The 22,371-nt window shown below is 34.1% G+C and overlaps 1 protein-coding gene across 1 annotated transcript; it reads right to left on the reverse strand.

Annotated features, from left to right (window-relative positions):
• Positions 1 to 154: 154 nt before the first annotated feature.
• LOC113048571 (myotrophin-like) lies at positions 155 to 16,010 on the reverse strand. Its single transcript, XM_026210449.1, has 5 exons — positions 15,854 to 16,010; positions 15,592 to 15,668; positions 12,507 to 12,620; positions 10,875 to 10,958; positions 155 to 1,004 (listed from the first exon to the last, which is right to left on the reverse strand). The coding sequence occupies exons 2-5, from the start codon at positions 15,661 to 15,663 to the stop codon at positions 918 to 920; spliced, it is 357 nt and encodes a 118-aa protein (XP_026066234.1). The 5' UTR covers positions 15,664 to 15,668; positions 15,854 to 16,010; the 3' UTR covers positions 155 to 917.
• Positions 16,011 to 22,371: the final 6,361 nt, after the last annotated feature.

A 22,371-nucleotide genomic window follows, 5' to 3' on the forward strand; every position in this document is an offset into this window, starting at 1 on the left:
ATTGTACACATAAATATATATTTAAAATATTTAATATTAATTTATAATAATAATAATAAATAAATATAAATATACACTGATAATTATACATACATATATACAATATATAATACGCTTTGGTTGAACCTTTAGAAATTAGACAAAATCAAACAGATAATTTGAAATCGTTTTATTTGTTTTCAAAGGGACTTTTTCACAACAATAGCACATATGGATGTTTTAAATGCTTATTCGCTGACCGATGTGAATCAAGACTATTGAAAGCTAAAACACCATCATGCACAGAGAGAGAGAGAGAGAGAGAGAGAGAGAGAGAGAGAGAGAGAGAGAGAACCTGTTTAACACTCTACAAGCGCACAGCATTTATTTCTGCCACAACAACACAAGATCAAAGGGGCACAAAAGCAAACGTGCACGTCAGCAGAACGATTCAAGCATCTGTAATATTTGTTCTTTGAGCATCTAATGCGACGGGAACGTCGTTGAGCTGAAGGAGGGATCCTCGGGCAGGAATGCAGGGAAATTCATCAGATCTATGAACTATACAAACAACTCGTTTCTAATTAACAGTACACGTTATCATACCTCATCATCACACACTCGCTCACTCACTGTAGTCTGAACTCTAAAGTCCGTGTTTAGTGGTGTTAGACAGGCGTTCCCATTGGTCCACATGGGAGGCATGAGTGACAGGTCCATCAGCCAATGGCTGACTCCGATCAACTAGAGGGGAAATTAAGCCCCTCGCCAAAATCAAATACAAAGGACATGGAGAGAAAATAAAAATAAAAATAAAAAAATGAAACCTAAAGGAGCTACAGCAGCCAGCGGGCCGAGACAGAGAGGTGTGTGTGTGTGTGTGTGCGCTGGATCCAGTGGTTGTGGTCAGAACCTCTCCGCTGCCGGCAGCGTCCGACTCACTTCAGTAGAGCTTTAATAGCATCGCTCTCGGCCGCCTCGAACGCACTGAGACCATCCGGACCTTTCCTTCCCTTATCAGCACCCTAGAGGAACACACACACTGATTAAACAAGTTCTGCAGCAGAAACAAACACACACACACTTGCATTCATTTTTATAAACTAACAGGTTCACATGCAGGGTGTGTGTGTGTGTGTGTGTGTGTGTGTGTGTGTGTGTGTGTGTGTGTGTCCGAGTGTTGAGACGAGATTGAGACACACTTACACAACACTGTGGTGATTCAAGAGCAAACCATTCTTACACACACACACACACACACACACACACACACACACACACACACACACACACACACACACAGTTACACAAGGCTCTAGTACACACAACCACACTATTACACAACACTATGTTATACAACATTAAATTTTATTATCTTAAAAACAATTTTTACAAAATAATTTTCTGTGATTTTTTTGATAACAAATGTGATTGGCACAAATTAAAATACCCAAGTTTGCCGCAATTCTTTGTAAGGCTGCACAGTTTTGCCAAAAATGTTTGGGATTATTTATATGACTATATGAATATTACTTGTATTACTTCTACTAAATAAATATATAAACATGAATTATAACAGTATAGTAGAAAATTGTGTATCTATTATACTTATTATTATTAATAATAATATTTATTTTACAGCACAACTGATAGTAAAATAAAAAAAAATGTATTATACATTTTTCAGTGATTTTTCTGATTGCGGTAACCAAGGAAACACTGTATCGTTGCTGTTCATAAGCACAGCGTTGATTTGTTTACAGCGGTAACCAAGGAAACACTATCACTGCTGTTCATAAGCGCAGTGTTGGTTTGTTTACAGCGGTTACCATGGAAACACTGTCACTGCTGTTCATAAGCCAATGTTGGTTTGTTTACAGTGGTAACCAAGGAAACACTGTATCACTGCTGTTCATAAGCCAGTGTTGTTTTGTTTACAGCGGTTACCATAGAAACACTGTGTCACTGCTGTTCATAAGCTCAGTGTTGGTTTGTTTACAGTGGTAACCAAGGAAACACTGTATCACTGCTGTTCATAAGCGAAGCGTTGGTTTGTTTACAGCGGTAACCAAGGAAACACTGTATCACTGCTGTTCATAAGCGCAGCGTTGGTTTGTTTACAGCGGTAACCAAGGAAACACTATCACTGCTGTTCATAAGGGCAGCGTTGGTTTGTTTACAGCGGTAACCAAGGAAACACTGTATCACTGCTGTTCATAAGGGCAGCGTTGGTTTGTTTACAGCGGTAACCAAGGAAACACTATCACTGCTGTTCATAAGGGCAGCGTTGGTTTGTTTACAGCGGTAACCAAGGAAACACTATCACTGCTGTTCATAAGGGCAGTGTTGGTTTGTTTACAGTGGTAACCAAGGAAACACTATCACTGCTGTTCATAAGCGCAGAGTTGGTTTGTTTACAGTGGTAACCAAGGAAACACTATCACTGCTGTTCATAAGGGCAGCGTTGGTTTGTTTACAGCGGTAACCAAGGAAACACTGTATCACTGCTGTTCATAAGGGCAGCGTTGGTTTGTTTACAGCGGTAACCAAGGAAACACTATCACTGCTGTTCATAAGGGCAGCGTTGGTTTGTTTACAGCGGTAACCAAGGAAACACTATCACTGCTGTTCATAAGGGCAGTGTTGGTTTGTTTACAGTGGTAACCAAGGAAACACTATCACTGCTGTTCATAAGCGCAGAGTTGGTTTGTTTACAGTGGTAACCAAGGAAACACTATCACTGCTGTTCATAAGGGCAGAGTTGGTTTGTTTACAGCGGTAACCAAGGAAACACTATCACTGCTGTTCATAAGCGCAGAGTTGGTTTGTTTACAGCGGTAACCAAGGAAACACTATCACTGCTGTTCATAAGCGCAGAGTTGGTTTGTTTACAGTGGTAACCAAGGAAACACTATCACTGCTGTTCATAAGCCAGTGTTGGTTTGTTTACAGCGGTAACCAAGGAAACACTATCACTGCTGTTCATAAGCCAGTGTTGGTTTGTTTAAAGTGGTAACCAAGGAAACACTATCACTGCTGTTCATAAACCAGTGTTGGTTTGTTTACAGTGGTAACCAAGGAAACACTATCACTGCTGTTCATAAGCCAGTGTTGGTTTGTTTAAAGTGGTAACCAAGGAAACACTATCACTGCTGTTCATAAGCCAGTGTTGGTTTGTTTAAAGTGGTAACCAAGGAAACACTATCACTGCTGTTTATCAGCGCAGTGTTGGTTTGTTTACAGTGGTAACCAAGGAAACACTATCACTGCTGTTCATCAGCGCAGTGTTGGTTTGTTTACAGTGGTAACCAAGGAAACACTATCACTGCTGTTCATCAGCGCTGTTCTTCTCCCTTCAACAAATAAAGTAGCTTAGAGAAATGCTTCAGAAGACAGGTTCTGTCTGAATCAACCCTCTACATTGTGAGTAAATCATTCATATATGCAACTAAATCTTCACTCTGGGCGACTAAATGATGTCTAATAGTAGCCAATGGCTAATAAATTCTCAGATTTTATTCGCCAGTTTGTGAGCTGGAGGCAAAGTACAAGTTCAGCACAGATAAATTTCACTCGCCAAACACTGAGTGGTCTGTGATATTATCTCAATGGATGCGCAGAGCACACTTGTTTGTGTATTTGGCGTACCCTAAACTCTAGTGCGAAGTCACTGTTGCTTTCTCTCACAGAGTGAATAAAAGCGAGTCTTACATAACATGCAGATTTGATGCGCTACATATAAACAAAATCATCGTCCTCGTTTTGATTTCAGTCATATTCCTGAATCCAGCTTGTTAATCATTAGCGTGTTTGTTTTGTTCTTATTAGTAGAATTCTTATTATAATACTATTATTAATATCATTTTATCAGTATTATTGTTAGCTTTTTCCAATTTTTTCACCAATTTGTTGTTTTTCCCCTTAAGTTTTTCCCAAAAAAAGCACCACCACCAGTCCTAAGTTTAGTTTAAATGACTAATTTGCATTCATACATAGTTACCAAGCTTTAATTCTAATTACCAAACTTCTATTGTTAAATAATACTTGATTATCATATTATAATGCTTGACGGACTGATGTTAATAGCATACTTCCAGATATTATGAAAAAATGTGCGCTCTCTCTCTCTATATATATATAGTAAAGTATGGCAAGTATTATAAAGTATTACTAGCCAATGGTGATTCGATTGCAAAGATGTCCGTAGAGGGTTGTGAACGGCCCCTAATTCTGCGGTTTCATCAAGAGTAACCAGACTTTACACCGTTAGTGTCAAAATTCCTGCTAGATTTCACACGACACAACATTATTCAAGAAATAAAGAGCAATTCACAGCAGATTAGCCTTCCACCCGACCGAAAAGAGCTGATTACGCCGTTATTGAGTAACAGTGAATCTCATGCATAATCTACAGGAGCCGGACCTGCGGGGTCCCTCGAACACGAGGGCAATCCTTTACAGAAATATTACCCTGCGGGCGGATCGATGCGGCGTATTGATCGTCAACTGTGGATGTGGACTGAATTATTCCTCTTTACACACAGGTCAGAGTCTGCAGTCACAGCTTTACTCTGCCATCAAACATCTGAGGAGCCATCGATTTCTTCATTCACTCGCTGTGAAAACACCAGCGGGCACCGAACACACACCACTTCATTCTGTAGTTTCACATCTCTCGCCGCATAATAAACGTCTGTTCAGCTCGCTGTTTGTTCTCTGCGCTGTGGTCAGTGCTGATGCATGCTGGGTAGAAGATCAGGAGTCCAGATAGTGACCCTGTGCTGTACACATGATAACACAATGCAGCAATCATATCAGCAATAATCAAAGTTTGCTCAAAGTAGACGGTGATGATCACAATTCAAACTTTCCTCCTTAGAAAACATCTACTGAACTGCAAACACGGCTCATAAGCATATCATTTGCATATGCATTTTAATATTCACGTTGATAATACAAACGATACATTAGGACTTGCGTTTACTGAGCTAATAATCTCTTTTAGAGTCAAGCAAAATGTCACCGGGCCCACTCATCGTTTTAATCATACACTAGATTTAATTATATCGCATGGAATCGATCTTACTGCTATAGATATTGTACCTCAAAGTGATGATATTACAGACCATTTCCTTGTATCGTGCATGCTGCGTATAACTGATATTATCTATATGTCGCAGCGATACCGTCTGGGCAGAACTATTGTTCCAGCCACCAAAGACAGATTTGCAAATAACCTGCCTGATCTATCTCAACTGCTATTTGTACCCAAAAATACACATGAATTAGACGAAATTACTGACAACATGGGTACTATTTTCTCTAATACATTAGAAGCTGTTGCCCCTAACAAATTGAAAAAGGTTAGAGAAAAACGTACTGTGGCCTGGTATAACAGTAATACTCACTCTCTCAAGAAATTAACTCGTAGTCTTGAACGCAAATGGAGAAAAACTTGGAAGTTTTTAAAATTAAACTGCTAGGGCAGAGCATATACACAAACTCATTGAAAATAACCAAAAACAATCCACGGTTTTTATTTAGCACAGTGGCTAAATTAACAAATTACCAGACGCCACCTGATTCAAATATTCCACCAACGTTAAATAGCAATGACTTTATGAATTTCTTCACTGATAAAATAGATAACATTAGAAATACAATAGCGAATGTAGATTCTACAGTGTCTAACACTTCAGTTTCATCCATCGCACCCAAAGATAAACTGCAGTGCTTTACAACCATAGGACAGGAAGAGCTAAATAAACTTATCACTGTATCTAAACCAACAACATGTTTATTAGATCCTGTACCCAGTAAATTACTGAAAGAGCTGTTACCTGTAGCCGAAGAACCGCTTCTCAATATCATTAACTCGTCTTTATCTTTAGGTCACGTCCCAAAACCATTCAAGCTGGTGGTTATCAAGCCTCTTATTAAGAAACCAAAACTAGATCCTAGTGTACTGTCAAATTATAGGCCTATTGCAAATCTTCCATTTATGTCAAAAAATTTAGAAAAAGTTGTGTCTGCTCAATTGAGCACCTTCCTGCATAAAAATGATCTGTATGAAGAATTTCAGTCAGGTTTCAGGCCCCACCATAGCACAGAAACTGCACTTGTTAAAATTACAAATGACCTGCTCCTTGCGTCAGACCAAGGCTGCATCTCATTTCTAGTCTTACTTGATCTTAGTGCTGCGTTCGACACCATAGATCATGACATACTCATAGATCGATTACAAAACTATACAGGTATTCAAGGGAAGGCTCTAAGATGGTTTAGATCCTACCTGTCCGATCGCTACCATTTTGTTTATTTAAAAGGGGAGTCATCTCATTTATCATCAGTAAAATATGGAGTGCCACAAGGATCCGTCCTAGGTCCCCTTCTGTTTTCAGTATACATGTTGCCCCTTGGTAATATTATTAGAAAATACGGAATTAGCTTCCACTGTTATGCTGATGATACTCAACTATATATCTCAACGAGACCAGATGAAACTTCTCAATTATCTAAGCTAACAGAGTGTGTTAAAAATGTGAAAGATTAGATGACATAATTTTCTCCAATTAAATTCGGATTAAGACAGAGATATTAATTATTGGACAAAAAAAAAAAAACAGTACACAGAATCTTGTAGATTACAATCTGCAACTAGACGGATGTACTGTTACTTCCTCTACAGTCAGAAATCTGGGTGTTATATTAGACAGCAATTTGTGTTTTGAGAATCATATTTCCCATGTTACAAAAACTGCATTTTTCCTTCTTAGAAACATTGCCAAGCTACGAAACATGTTATCTGTTTCTGATGCAGAAAAGCTAGTTCATGCATTCATGACCTCTAGACTGGACTATTGTAATGCACTTCTAGGTGGTTGTCCTGCTTCGTCAATAAACAAGCTACAGGTAGAGTCCAAAATGCAGCAGCTAGAGTCCTTACGAGGTCAAGAAAATATGATCATATTACCCCAATTTTACAGTCTCTGCACTGGCTACCTATTAAGTTCCCTATCAGTTACAAATGATCATTACTTACCTATAAGGCCCTAAATGGTTTAGCTCCTGCGTACCTAACTAGCCTTCTACCACGCTACAACCCATCACGCTCCCTAAGGTCACAAAACGCTGGACTTTTGGTCGTTCCTAGGATAGCAAAGTCCACTAAAGGAGGTAGAGCTTTCTCACATTTGGCTCCCAAACTCTGGAATAGCCTTCCTGATAATGTTCGGGGTTCAGACACACTCTCTCTGTTTAAATCTAGATTAAAAACACATCTCTTTCGCCAAGCATTCGAATAATGTATCTTAAATTGTGAGTGTAGTTGTATCTGATCAAATACACATTCTTATTCTTTAGCTTGGGTTAAACTAATTAATTTTACTTTGTTGGAACAGCAGCTATGCTAATGAAGTGTATTTGTTTCTATGTTTTACCACGGGATTTTACAAACTGACAGTCACCACTTATAAGCTACTAGTAAATATTATAGAAAACTTAATTTTTCTGTAAAGTTGCTTTGTAATGATTTGTATCGTAAAAAGCGCTATACAAATAAACTTGTATTGAATTGAATATCAGCACCTATTGGATATTCAGCAGCTTGGTGGGTTGTGGCTAATTTCGTATGCGAAGAGGTTAGCCAATCACAGAGCTCATTAACAGGTCGAGTTCTTAAAGATACAGCGATTTAATTTTTGGAATGATCATAAAAAACCTATTAAATTATGATTAGAATAAAATGTCATATTTAAAATAGAAATTAAATATTTAAGAAACATTCTAAACAAATTCCAAAACTAAATTCAGATAAACTTTTTAGGATTATTAACAGGATAAAGCACGTTTATATTTTTCAAAGATGTCTATATATTCTTAGTTTCACTTTATTTTCATTTTAGAGTACATTAATTAGCATATTTTCACCTATTTGGATATTCAGCAGCTTGGTGGGTAGTGGCTCATTTCATATGCGAAGAGGTTAGCCAATCACAGAGCTCATTAACAGGTCGAGTTCTTAAAGATTCAGCAGTAGAAACAGGCGGTTTAATTTTAGGGAAATCATAAAAAAACAACAATTATAAAATGCTTCAGGTGTACATCAGGGGGAAATAAAAGGAATCGAGGTAGAAGTAGAATATAAGCTCTTAAAGAATATAATGAATGAGATGATTATGCTGGAGATGATTTTGGAAGTTGTACTTCCTGTTTAGAGCGTCTGACAACTTAAAAAAGGGGAAGAGCTTTTCTATCACTCTTTCTGTCTGTTTCAGTCGTGTGTCTCTTCCTCTCATCTGCTTTATTTCTCAGCATCAGTGTGGGAAAGTTTTAATTTTTTATTAAATGTACAAGTAATTGTGAAAAAATTATATAAATAAATTAAAGTCAATGTAATAACAATATTACTAACATAATAAAAAAAAAAAAAAAAAAACACACACACACACAAAAAAATAAAAATCAAAAGGTCATGATATTCATATACCCTAAAGGATAAAATAATATAATGTTTTACGCCTTCATTTAATTATCAGAAAAAATTTAAATAAACAAAAATAGAATATAAATAAATTATAGGTCCCTATTATTGCAAAAAAAAAAAAAAAACGCTGTGAAAAAAAAAATATACGTTTTAATTAAAATGTTATTAATCAATATTTAATCAAACCATTACATATTTATGATTGCAATTAATTAGACGTACTTTCTGGTTACTAAAACCATTAAAATGTCCAGAAAGCTTAAAATGGGAGGACAAAATTTAATTGGGGGAAAAAAAAAAGAGAAGAAGATTTCATAGGGTCCTATTACTTTAACAAGGGATTAACCCCTTCAGTAAGTTCATGCTTGGGTTCAGAAAGCCCTGCAGTCGTCTACAGATCTCATGGGGATTTCAGCTCATACAGGAGCATCTCATTATATAACCCCGTCTGACCCTGTGGACCCTGTCCCGTTTACAGCCGCGTTCAGACGCTTTCAGCTTTAAACCCACAAACAAAAGCTCTTTCTGTGAGCAGCACTGGACGCTGTGACTGTACACACAACACAAGAGCAGAAGTGAAGCCAGAGACTGTGTGGAAATACACATTCAGTGTTTATTAGGAACAGCAGGAACATTCAACAACCTGCAGTCACTGCATGCTTTAGACCGGTTTATAGAGAAACAAATCTAGAGCATAATGTGCTATATTAATTTTTACAGAAACGATTAATTATTTTTTATTTAATAATGTTATATTATTTAAATAATTTTTATTTTATATAATTTAAGAGTCTTTTTTATTATTAAATCAATTATAAACAAGTATAAAATATAATTGAACATTTTTAATATTATTATTTTATTTAATCTTATTAAACAAAATAATTACCAGTATATTTCCCTCTTGCCCCTTTCTTTTTACAGTGTAGAATTTATTAATGTTATATTGTTTTAATAATTTTAATTATATTATTGTAAAAGTATATTTTTATTTAATAATGTTATAGTATATAACTAATTTTTATTTTATATAATTTAAGAGTCTTTTTTATTATTAAATCATAATTATAAACAAGTCAAATATAATTAAATATTAATATTATTATTTTATTTAATCCTCTAAAATAATAACCAGTATATCCCCCCCCCTTTCTTTTTACTGTGTAGATTTTATTAAACAAAGTTGTATTATTTAAATAATTGTGATTATATAATTTAAGAGTCTTGGCTATTTCTTTTTTCAATTATTAAAATATAATTCAAAATATAGTACTGGTAAGTCAAATATAATTAAATACTTTTAATATTATTTTATTTAATCATATTAGACATAAAATAATTACCAATATATTTTCCTTTTCCCACCTTTCTTTTTTTATAGTGTAGAATTTATTCAATAATATTATATTATTTAAATAATTTTAAATATATAAAGAGTTTTATCTATTTTTTTAGTATTAAATTGTCATTCTAAACAAGTCAAATATATTTAAATATTTTTGTATTTATATTTTATTTAATCTTATAATATAATTACCAGTATATTTCACAGTATTTTACAGTATAGAATTTATTAAATCGTTTTATATTTAAAAAACTTTATTTATACAATTTAAGAGTCTTGACTACTTTTTTTTTAATTATTAAAACAATTCTAAAAAAGTTACATATAATTAAATATTTTTTTTTAAACACAAAATAATTACTTTATTTAAATAATTTTATTATATAAGTATTGTCTTATTTATTATATTAAATCATAATTCTAAACAAGTTAAATATAATTACATATTTTAAATATTATTATTTTATTTAATCTTATTAAACATAAGATAATTACCAGTATACCCCCCACCCCTTCTTTTTACAGTGTAGAATTGATTAAATAAAGTTATATTATTTAAATAATTGTAATTATATAATTTAAGAGTCTTGTATATATGTATATTTTTAATTATTATTATTACATTCTAATTTCACACAAGTAAAATATAATTAAATGTTTTTATATTATTATTTTATTTAATCTCATAATTTTTTTAAATAATTAATTTAAATAATTTTAATTATGATTATTACGATTTAGTTAGGAGTCTTTTGCAGTATTTCAACCGGATTACACAAATATATTGATATTAAATTACATTTTAGATAATTCTAAATAAGCAAAATAAAGTTCAACATTCTTAAACACTTGTGTAACATATTAATCGTTTAATATAAATATTTTAAATATAAAAAAAATGTAAAAAAACATAGAAATGCATGATTTATTTGACTTGTATAACACAGGATTATTATAATCATTTTAATTAGAACATGATGTGAATCACTAGATTATCCCACAATATGCACAGATTACTCTCTCTCTCTCTCTCTCTCTCTCACACACACACACACACCCCAGTACCTTTTCTAGAAGAATCTTGACGCAGCTCACGTGACCCTCGTATGTGGCAGACAGCAGCGGAGTGATGCCGTGTTTATCTGGAGCCTGTGGAGAACAACACATTACATCACACACACACACACACACACACACACACACACGCTGAGCACAAGAGTGTGTTATCTCTCACAAGTCTCTTATCTCAAGAGCATTTCCCCGATCGCAGGGAAACCGGGACAGAGATGAAGCGATAGAGCGCACAGAGAATGAAGGAAAAGAGAGCGCTTTATCTCAAATCAGAGTTATTATCATTATCACGCAACTCAAACTAAAATCAGAAAACATTTTTTACACTTGAAATCAATTTTATATGTATATTTTTTAGTTTTTCTTAATTTAAATAAAACAATTTTATTTACATTTAAATTTAATTTTCTAATTTTATATAAGTTTAACTACTAAGATAATTGAAAGTGAAATAAGTATTAATGTTGAAGAACAAATATTAATATTTTAAATTACTACATTATACTCCTAAACAAGTCAAATATAATTAAATATTTGTATTTATTGCACATATTTAATATTAAATATTACTATAATTTATACAAATATAATTTTATAAATTAAAAAAATAATGTATTATTATTATTATTACAATCCTAAAATATATATAAAAAAACTATTATTTTAATAATTATAATTGTGCAGTTTTTTGTTTTGCCTTAAAACATTTCATTATATAAAGATGTTTTTGCAGCATTTTATTTCACTGAATTATCCCATAGTATACACAAAAGATTGGTTTATTTAACCTACAAATAATTAAAAATAAATAAATAAACTTTAAAATGAAACTGAAAAACTAATAAAAGTGTCTCAATGATGTGCAATGGTTGTGATTAATAAATTATATAATTTAGGAGTCTTCTGCTTCAAGCTCACATATTTGTAGGCAGTTTTTAATCTTACTGAATTATTCCAAAACTGGCACAAATAGATTGATATTTAATCTATGAGCCATTTATAGACCATTTTAAAAATAAAAAAAAATGCTAAAAATGATATGATATTAATCTGTATATATATATATATATATATATATATACATAAATATATATATATACATATACATAAATAAATCTAACTAAAAAACATTGCATGGGTCAAAATTATGTTCCAAAAATCTCCTACTGTAAATATATCAAAACTTAATTTTTGACTAGTGATATGCATTGCTAAGAACTTGATTTGAACAACTTTAAAGATGATTTTCATCAATATCTAGATTTTTTTGCACGCTCAGATTCCTGCACCTCGGCCAAATATTGTGCTATCATAACAAACAAATACACAACGGAAAATTTATTTATTCAGCTTTAAGATGATGCATACATCTCAAAATCTAAAAACTGAAACTTAAGACAGTCTGTTTCTGTTTGTCAAGGCTGCATTCATAAAAAAATCAGATAAAATCAGTAAGATTGTGAAATAATCCAACTCTTTAATTTGACGGGAGGAGAGCTGCTGGTTTGATGCGATCAGGTTTGTGTGAGATAGTATTGCTCCAGTGACTCCACACATTAAACATTTACACACTGTCTGGAGCCGAAAGTCATCTGAACACACACACACACACACACGCAGCCTTACGTTCACATCGGCTCCTTTAGACAGCAGGAACTCCACCATCTCGGCCTGACCGCAGTCCACAGCGTAATGAAGCGGCTTGCGTCCTCCTTCCAGAGTCCGGTTCACATCCTCCGCCTGCACAGAGTCACAGACATTAGAGAGGTGTCCCTGGAGCACACACCACTCACACCGCTCCGTTTGGATGCATGCATCGTCTGAAAGCTGAATGCATCAGATTCTGATCCATGCAGGGTTTGTTAGGATCTCACCATATTTAGCTGAGATGCAACCATTTAAAAAACACTGAGAAAATCATTGTTTAAATCAAGTTCCTTGCAATGCATATTACGTTTCATTATATTTGTCTTCATAACCTTAACATCCTAATGATTTTTGACATCAAAGAAAAATCTATAATTTTGACCCATATTATGTTTTTTGGATTTTTGCTGCAAATATACCCCGGAGACTGAATATTACATTTATTATTCTTAAAGATTATACTTTATAAAAATCATTAGTAGTTTTAGTTAACAAATTATATTATGTAACCTGGTTAGCGTTCATTATTAGGTAGTACTGATTTATAATATTTATTATTCGATAGAATTATATAATTTTTCAATATGATTTAGGATACATTAGTTATTATAAATAACATTAATAATTTAGTAATTATATTATTCTACATAATGTATTTTTTATATATATACTTTAATCATCATAAATAATATTGAATATAATTATAAAATAATATATTTTAATTTCATTAATGGGGTTAGGGTTAATTATTAAAATATAATTTAATAATATATATTATTCAATATAATTATACAGTTATATTGGCTATTGAATAACTCAATATTCAATACATTTAAAAAAAAAATATTGTTTAAGATACTTCACTCATTATAAACAATATTGAATATTAAATAATATATAAAGAGTTTATTATTATAAAAATACTGAATATTACGCAATATGATTTTAGGGTAATAATACTACTAATAATAAAATAACACTGAATATTAAATAGCATTTATAATTCAACAATTATATTATTATGTTGAATTCTGAATTATTCTATATAATTATATTTTTAAAAAATTATGATTTTAGATACTTTAATCATCATAAATAATACTGAATATGATAATAACTATGACGACAATATTTACTTTAATGATTAATTTAATAGAATTTAATAATGTATATTATTCAATACAATTATATACTTATATTGACAATTGAATAATTTAATATTCAACAATTATATATGTATATTTTATATATATGTATTTGATACTTCAGTCATTATAAACAATAATGAATATTAAATATTATATAAAAGAATTTAAATTATAATAATTCTGAATATTATGATTTTAGAGTATGTCTAATAATAATTAATTAATTATTATTCCAAATTTAATATAATTTTGATAATATAAAATGTAAGAGGGTTTTGTTTTAATCTCAAATGTATTTCATGGACTGAATCTGACATTAATAGATGATTATTAAATCGATATAATACGACATCACCTGAACATCTGAAGCCATCCGTCAGATCTTACTCAATTGTTCAGATTGTGCATATTTCTCATGCATATATATATTTTTTTTAACACTATTTGTGTCATTCGTATTATCATTGTGTAATACTAACTCCACTGTGTTGTATCTAGCTGTGAGCATTTAACACGAACCTTTTAGTCACTTCACACTCACACAGAAAACCATTGTGTGAACCTGCAGCGAGTGTGATCTGAGGTAAACCGCCGAGCTAAACACACACACACACACACACACACACACTGAATGAGCGGCTCCAGATCTGCAGCTCACTGGCATACGAAGGGTTAAAGTGATGCTGTAAAGTGATAAAAGATGAGAGATTCTGAGGCTAACAGAAACAAAACCACACCATTCTCTATTCAGAAGGTGGAGCTCAAAACACCTGCGGTTTCCTGCCCACATCCTCAAACCACACACACACACACACAATCCCATTATATCAGAAGAGGAGGAGGAACTCCAGAACACAAGCCATTATTCAGCACACACACACACACACACACATTCTGAGCTGTAGGTCATGTGTGTGTATCCTGTGTCACAATATCACCTTGTGTAACTACACACACACACACACAGACTGGCTTGCGTACCCCAGAGGAGTGTGTGTGTGTGTTTGTGTTGTTTGTGTGTGTGTGACATTAGCCGGACATCTTTAAACCGTAAACAACCACCGCACAGAACAAACCTATTATGTTAATACCACAGTACTGCATTATTACTATATTTATATACCATGGTTAAACTTACAAAAAAAAAAAAAAAATCCACCTGTCGATTTTTAACAAGAGCAAAAATGGATGTGTAACGTCTAGAACATGTGCATTAATTTAAATTCACCATGTGATCAAATAATAATAAATAAAAAAAACGCATTTGTCTTCATAATTTAAAATAATAGAGGGATTAAAAAGTAAAATCACGCCGCACCTCTGAAACGACTTTCTGTTTCTGATGACATCATCAGTTCCTCGTTTCCTATTGGGTAACGCCGAAACAAGGCTTTAAAAGAGAAGAACTACAGAAATATATAAAACAGTCAGCTGGTTAGTAGCTGGAGTCACCGTATAAGTAGATTACGGGTTACAAAACATTTTAATAACCAGCCCGACTTTAATAACCGCTGTTGTTTTAACCGGATCAAACCCTGGAGATCTTCTAGAAACATCCACCTGCTGCTTTTAACCCTTAAGAAAAAAAAAGTACAACGGATTATGTTTTTTGGGCATAAATCATAACGGGCTCGAATCATCATTGCAAAGAAACACACATTTGTCTTAAATTTTAAATAAATTTCCTTTCATGCTGACGTCACCGCTCCCTCTTTTCTGATTGGATAACGCTTCAGGAGGAAAACCGAACGCTTCGAAAGAGAAGAAGAAGAACAACAACAAAATATACAAAACGAAAGAAGAGGTAGATCACAGAAAGGGTCTAGAAACCTTCACGAGCTGTCGGACCTGTTTGGACACGTTTGTGGACGTATGTGATGACATAGTGTGTGTGTGTGTGTGTGTGTGTTTCTCACCTTCACCAGCAGAGTCTTCACCTCATCCAGCTCTCCATTTTTCAGAGCCCACATCAACTCCTTATCCCCCATGTCACCTGAAACACACACACACACACAGAGAGAGAGAGAGAGAGAGAGAGAGAGAGAGAGAGAGAGAGAGATGGAGAGAGTCTGTATTATAGGCCTCCGCTCGTCAATTGTCCCGCGTCTGCGCTGCGGCTGTCATTATAATCCTTCGACTGTTTAACGGGTGTGTGAAGCAGCTTCGCGGATCACTCACCGGATTCCGGATGTTTTTCGGGTTTGACAGAAAGTTTGTGATCCGACACTGACGGGATCCGCCTGAACTGCAGCTATCAGCGGCACGAACTTCCGCTATCACACCAGCGCCTACAGACACTTCAGAATAAGAGTCCCCGTCCACACCCACCGCTTCAGATCTGGCGCGATTAAGCGGTGCATGTGAAATAAAATTACAACAGTGGAAATTAAATAAGCAATCAAAAATCACATTTGAGAAAGTAATAGTGTGAAATAAAATACATACTAATAATAGTAGGAATAAATCAATAATTGCTAACAGGATTCAATCAAATGGCATAAACTTGCCCAGCGTCATTTCAAAATAAGAGTCGACTTACTTGCTGTGTAGCTATAATAAATAATATGTTACGATAAATAAGTAAAATGCAGACCACAAATTTAATCCAGCTGTTGATAATAACAGCAATATATATTAAGTTTAGAGATGGGACCTATTAATGTCCAGGAGGTCAGTTTGAATGTTCATAAATCAGAGATTACTGGATCACACCAGTTAAACTCAGTTTGAGTTCATTATGAGGAGGAGGATTTGCTATTTAGACTAATATAGTGATTAGAGGTGCTACAGGGTTAATATAATCTACTGGTAAATATATTCAATTTTATTTATTTTTTATTATAAACAATAGCCCACTGTATTATGGTAGGCTATTATTACTTGTTAGATGTATATGTGCATTTAATGTTTTATTATTATTATCTGTGATGTTTCATAAATGAATATAATAAATGAATACAGAAATACACACTTTTAAATGGTTGTGAGTGCATATGTAACATAAAATGTTCCAAAAACGTTTTGCTAATGATCCCATTAAGTTAAAAAAAAAATCATGCTAATGTTTCCGTTTGAAACATCTAGTTTTTTAAATGTTAAAAATATAAAATAAAAATGTCTTGGTGAACAAATAAGGGAAAGTTCCATTTCACAAACATTATGGAATTATTGCTTTTGAATGTTCTCTAAAAGTTCTAAAAGAAGTAGTAACATTTTAAAAAACGAAAAAATCATATGAATGTCCAAATGAAATGTTTCAGGAAAAGGGTGCCTTGAATGATCCATACATAATGTGTTTGTGCTAAATAATTGAACGTTAAATGAACGTTCTAGTAACGTTACTGAAGAACGTTGATCATAACTTTAAGATGGCCTTGCCAGAATGAATGAGAACGATTCTGTTAAACGCTTCAGTTACTTAACATAACCTTAGTTCTGAGATAAGGGAATGAAGGTTATGTATGGGAACGAACCTAATCAAGCCGCATTACGAACAACAATTACATGCTGCTCTGCGAGCCCAGTGTAAGAGCACTAATAAGGGCCCTCAGCTTTAGTTTAGATCGTTCCACATAGACTCTCTATATGCTCTCTAGACTGTCTATAAGTCCTAACCTCTCTTGTGCTGAGATATAGAGGATAACAGCACTGCATGACACAATTATTGCATGAAATCAGCTCTCAAAGAAAAACCCATCCAGCTGGAGGACAAGAACTGCTATAAAGGAGCGCGTGTTTGTCAGGAGGGTTATAAAGCACCACTTGAAGGAAATGCAGCACTACCTTGAGCAGCCTGAGCGCAGGTAAAGCTCAGGAGAGCAGCTGCTCGTAGCCTGTAATGATGATATACAGCGGTTTGAGCTCGTGAGGGTCTCGTGTGGCCACCTCAGGCCTCGTGCTACTGCAGCACCGCATTTACTGCAAACACACGGGGGACAAGGACAGCCACGCGCGCGTGCATGAGATCGTCCCTGCATTGTTATCAAAGCTGTGTGCTTTACTGCCTTCGACTGCTGCAGTGTCAGGATGAACAACAGTTCTTTTGTTATGCAAACACACAATATTCAAATGTATGCAGGGAACGTTCTCAGAACGAACTTTGGAAAGGTTCTCAAAGTTGTGTACGAGTGACGTCAATAGAATGTTCGTTCAAAGTTACCCGGACTTTAACGTCTAACGGTTTTTTTTTTTAAATGTTACTACTTGTTACGGAATTTTCAGAGAAAGTAACATTCCCGTGACGTTTGCACAATGTAAAAATGTAACATTCCCTTAAAATCAGTTTGTAAAAACAGTTTTGTTTAAGGATGTTTTAAACATTCAGAAAAAATGTTTACATAACTTAATTAGAACTTCGACAAAAGGTTCTCAGAATATATTTTTGTTAAGGACACCATGAGTGAATAGAGAAAATTGTGACTAGTATCACTATACTGATACCATTAAAAAATTCTAACATCTTTGTATTAAAAGGTTTTCTGAAATGTTAATGTTTACATATACAAATGAAGCAATATCTAATTAAATATGCACTCATTTGCATACATTCCAAGAACAAAAACCTAAACATTGGATTGAGTTCAAAATTCTTGTTTGATTTTGTTGACATAAGAGTTGAATGTTTTTATTGAGAGGATATTACGCTTCTTTTTTATCACCCCATAAATCAGAAAAATACTGTCAACAGCCAGAATAAAAAAAAAATTAAAAAAAAATCATGTTTTCAGGAATCACATGTTTAGTGAATAAGTGTGAATGATAGGAATAAAGTTTGGTGGAGCTGTAGTAGAGAGAGAGAAAAAAAAACAGCCTTTAAAAAAGTTTTATTACTGAAATCTACATATGCAAATAGTTACAGAGCAATAAAATATATACTCTTAAATGTGTACTGTGGATATAATGTTTGTAATAATGATATGATGATGTTTTGATCCGCTCTTAACCGCTCTTCATCCAGAGGGACGAACACAAGAGAAACTTCAGAGGGAATTTTAGGTGTGTCTTCCTGTAATTATGTCCAGAAAGCACCGGAACACAAGCATTTTAGACAGGATTTCTGGGAAAAAGAGAAGCAGAAATGTTTTGTGTTTGAAACAAGCAATTAAAGCATTAGCAATAAACACACGTACTGCAATGCAGAGACTGACGAACTTCTCTTGTCAGCCAAACAACTTTGACCTAAAATATTGTCTTTATATTTCAATAATTTAACAACACATTTGTATGTTCACAGTTCTGTGATGTCAGTTAATGGTCACCGGACATGCAGGTTAATAAAATATAATTTTTTAAGGTTTGATTTTCATTGTTTTATTTTAGAAATTATTTTAATTTGAGATTTCTAGGTTAATATAGATTCTCATCACGACGGGGAACCCTGCTATGATGATTTTAAATTGTGGTTTCACGTACAAAATGACAATAAAACTCAACAGAAATAACATTTAATGAAATAATCACTGTGTCATTTAGCTAGTTTTCACATCTTTCTCTAATGTTTTTGAAAAGTTATATAAATGTTAGGACAAAATGTTTTTAAAGTGATGTTTTTTAAACTTTATTAATATTTGATATTCGTTCTCAAAACGCTGAGAAGAAAAATCTCTATAGAATAACATTCTCAGAACATCTTGATGTTATTTGTACTTGACGAACCTTTAATAAATAATGTTATAATCACCAAAACTGTACATTATAACATTCTTAGAACATTAAAAATAAACATTCAAATGATCTCACACCTTAAGTGAACATAAAGTTTTTTTAAAAAATCCTGTAAGAGACGTTTTTCTACGTCTTTCTTACATTTTAGAAAGTAGAATGTTTCCACAATGTTGTTCTAACATTCCCATGAGGTTATGAAAACATTATTTCTGAATGTTTTCTGAACATTCCAAACGTTTAAGGAATGTTCTTTCTCAGTTAAACAAATGTTAAGAGAACATTCCATTTCAGAATTTTGAGAACACTGTAAGAATGTTACTTTCAGATGTTCTAAAACAAGTGGCAACATTTAAAAATCCAATATTTGAATGAAGTTTATACTAAGCCTTTGTGAACATTCTGAATCAATGCTGTATTAGTGTTTCTGGACGAAGGTTCATGATGTTCCCTGTTAGCCGATGGTTCTCAGTCTCGGTGTGCTTGTGATGGATTCAGTCTACTGTGGTTTAGTTCCTGTGTGTCAGATTCTAACCAATCCGCTCACCAAACCTGATCAGATGGAGTTGTCACGCACCTCCTGGGCTCCCACAACGCCATGTTTTCTCCCATCATCCATCACTGCTGTCATGTCCAGCGCGGCGGCCGCAGGGGATTTGTAGATTGTGCGTGACAACTTCATTACGAGCCGATCAAACCCCCCGCTTTCATCATGAGCGATGCGTGTCAGTCTTCTCCAGCATCTGATCTCAGCTTAAACTGACATACGAAGGCTCCAGTTCAAACCAATGACACAAATCTATACAATGTAACTTTAAATTGAAATTTCATTCAAATGACATGCTGATTAAAGGCATCATGTGCAGCTGAACTCACACTGCAGCCGTTGATTTGTTTGCAAACTTCTGGCACTTGATTCACTAAACGAATTATGCACATCTTTTTCCAGATGTTGGAGTGCTGTGGATTATTGTAATGTTTTTATCAGCTCTCATTCTGACGGCACCCATCCACTGCAGAGCATCTATTGATGAGAAATTGATGCAATGCTACATTTCTCCAAATCTGATGGAGAATCAAACTCATCTACATCTTGGATATTTTTGGAGCTATTTTTGTCTTAACTATTCTTTTAAAAACGTAAATATGAGTTGCATTTCCTTTAAACAAAACTAAACTTCTTTTACATTTCGTGACCGAAAAGTTTCCCCATTATTTGTCAAGTCCCATTTCGTGATCTGCTTGAAAAGGTCCGACTCAAAAAAGTTCATTCACAAACTGCTGCGTTTTTTCTCATCACATGAACCTGGTACCTCGCAAACACATTTTCATTTATTTAAACTTGACTACTCGAATGACTAGAAATGGTTTAAAATGACAAATCTGCTGGTGATTTCCATTTTTGTGCACGATGTGCATCAGACAGCCCACCATCTAAATGTGCATTTGTGTAGACAGCACGCTGATGCTCATGTTGTTTCTCAGCAGACGGCGTCTCCCGCCCACGAGGACCTGAGGAGCACTCGGGGTTAATGAGCCTCCTACAGACGTCTGTGTGTGTCTGTGTCCAGCAGGAGGCAGACATTGAGCTCTCCTGCTGCTTTCTCATCACTCTTGTTCTGACAGGAACAGAAACCGTTTCCCAGCACAGACCTCTGCCTGCCCAATGGACTAGCAGGATGAATTCAGAATACTAGCACATACAATTTAATAAACGTATGGCAGAAAGCGTAAGAGTTGAATAATAGTATGCTATTCTAAATTCAGTGCTAGTGCACGACAGAGCACAGTATACACTGAATGTGAAGCTGCTTGCATTGTATCAAGCGCTATAGAAATAAAGATGACTTGACTATAGTTTTAGCAATAAATTCAGCCCGACCTCAACACGCTCATGTTTAATGCATCCGATGTCAGTAGTTTTGATTTTTATACAAAAAAAAAAAATTGTAGCACTTTAAACAAAAAAAGACTGTGTCAAAGCAACTGAACAACATCAATTAGAAAAAATAGTGTGTCAATAAAGCAATATGTCCAGTTTAAATAGTATCTTTGCAATTATTTGAGCCTAAAAATCCTTTAACGGATTTGGATATGTTATGTGTAAGCCAGGTTAAAGAGATGGGTCTTTAATCTAGATTTAAACTGCAAGAGTGCGTCTGCGTCCCGAACAATGTTAGGTAGGTTATTCCAGAGTTTAGGCGCAAATAGGAAAAGGATCTGCCGCCCGCAGTTGATTTTGATATTCTAGGTATTATCAAATTGCCTGAGTTTTGAGAACGTAGCGAACGTAGAGGAGTATAATGTAAAAGGAGCTCATTCAAATACTGAGGTGCTAAACCATTCAGGGCTTTACAAGTAATAAGCAATATTTTAAAATCTATAGGATGTTTGATAGGGAGCCAGTGCAGTGTTGACAGGACCGGGCTAATATGGTCATACTTCCTGGTTCTAGTAAGAACTCTTGCTGCTGCATTTTGGACTGTAGTTTGTTTACTAAGCGTGCAGAACAACCACCCAATAAAGCATTACAATAATCTAACCTTGAAGTCATAAATGCATGGATTAACATTTCTGCATTTGACATTAAGAGCATAGGCCGTAATTTAGATATATTTTTGAGATGGAAAAATGCAGTTTTACAAATGCTAGAAACGTGGCTTTCTAAGGAAAGATTGCGATCAAATAGCACATCTAGGTTCCTAACTGATGACGAAGAATTGACAGAGCAACCATCAAGTCTTAGACAGTGTTCTAGGTTATTACAAGCAGAGTTTTTAGGTCCTATAATTAACACCTCTGTTTTTTCAGAATTTAGCAGTAAGAAATTACTCGTCATCCAATTTTTTATATCGACTATGCATTCCATTAGTTTTTCAAATTGGTGTGTTTCACCGGGCTGCGAAGAAATATAGAGCTGAGTATCATCAGCATAACAGTGAAAGCTAACACCATGTTTCCTGATGATATCTCCCAAGGGTAACATATAAAGCGTGAAGAGTAGCGGCCCTAGTACTGAGCCTTGAGGTACTCCA

This window comes from Carassius auratus, chromosome 29, assembly GCF_003368295.1.
Source record: "Carassius auratus strain Wakin chromosome 29, ASM336829v1, whole genome shotgun sequence".
Lineage (NCBI taxonomy): Eukaryota > Metazoa > Chordata > Actinopteri > Cypriniformes > Cyprinidae > Carassius > Carassius auratus.

Bases quoted from the DNA above. Each gene is read 5' to 3' on its own strand.
- LOC113048571 (XM_026210449.1), bottom strand. From the start codon at position 15,663: ATGGGGGATAAGGAGTTGATGTGGGCTCTGAAAAATGGAGAGCTGGAT. The intron at 12,621-15,591 runs GTGAGAAACACA...GACTCTGTGCAG, and splicing joins TGAAGACTCTGCTGGTGAAG to GCGGAGGATGTGAACCGGAC. The intron at 10,959-12,506 runs GTAAGGCTGCGT...TGTTCTCCACAG, and splicing joins CTAAAGGAGCCGATGTGAAC to GCTCCAGATAAACACGGCAT.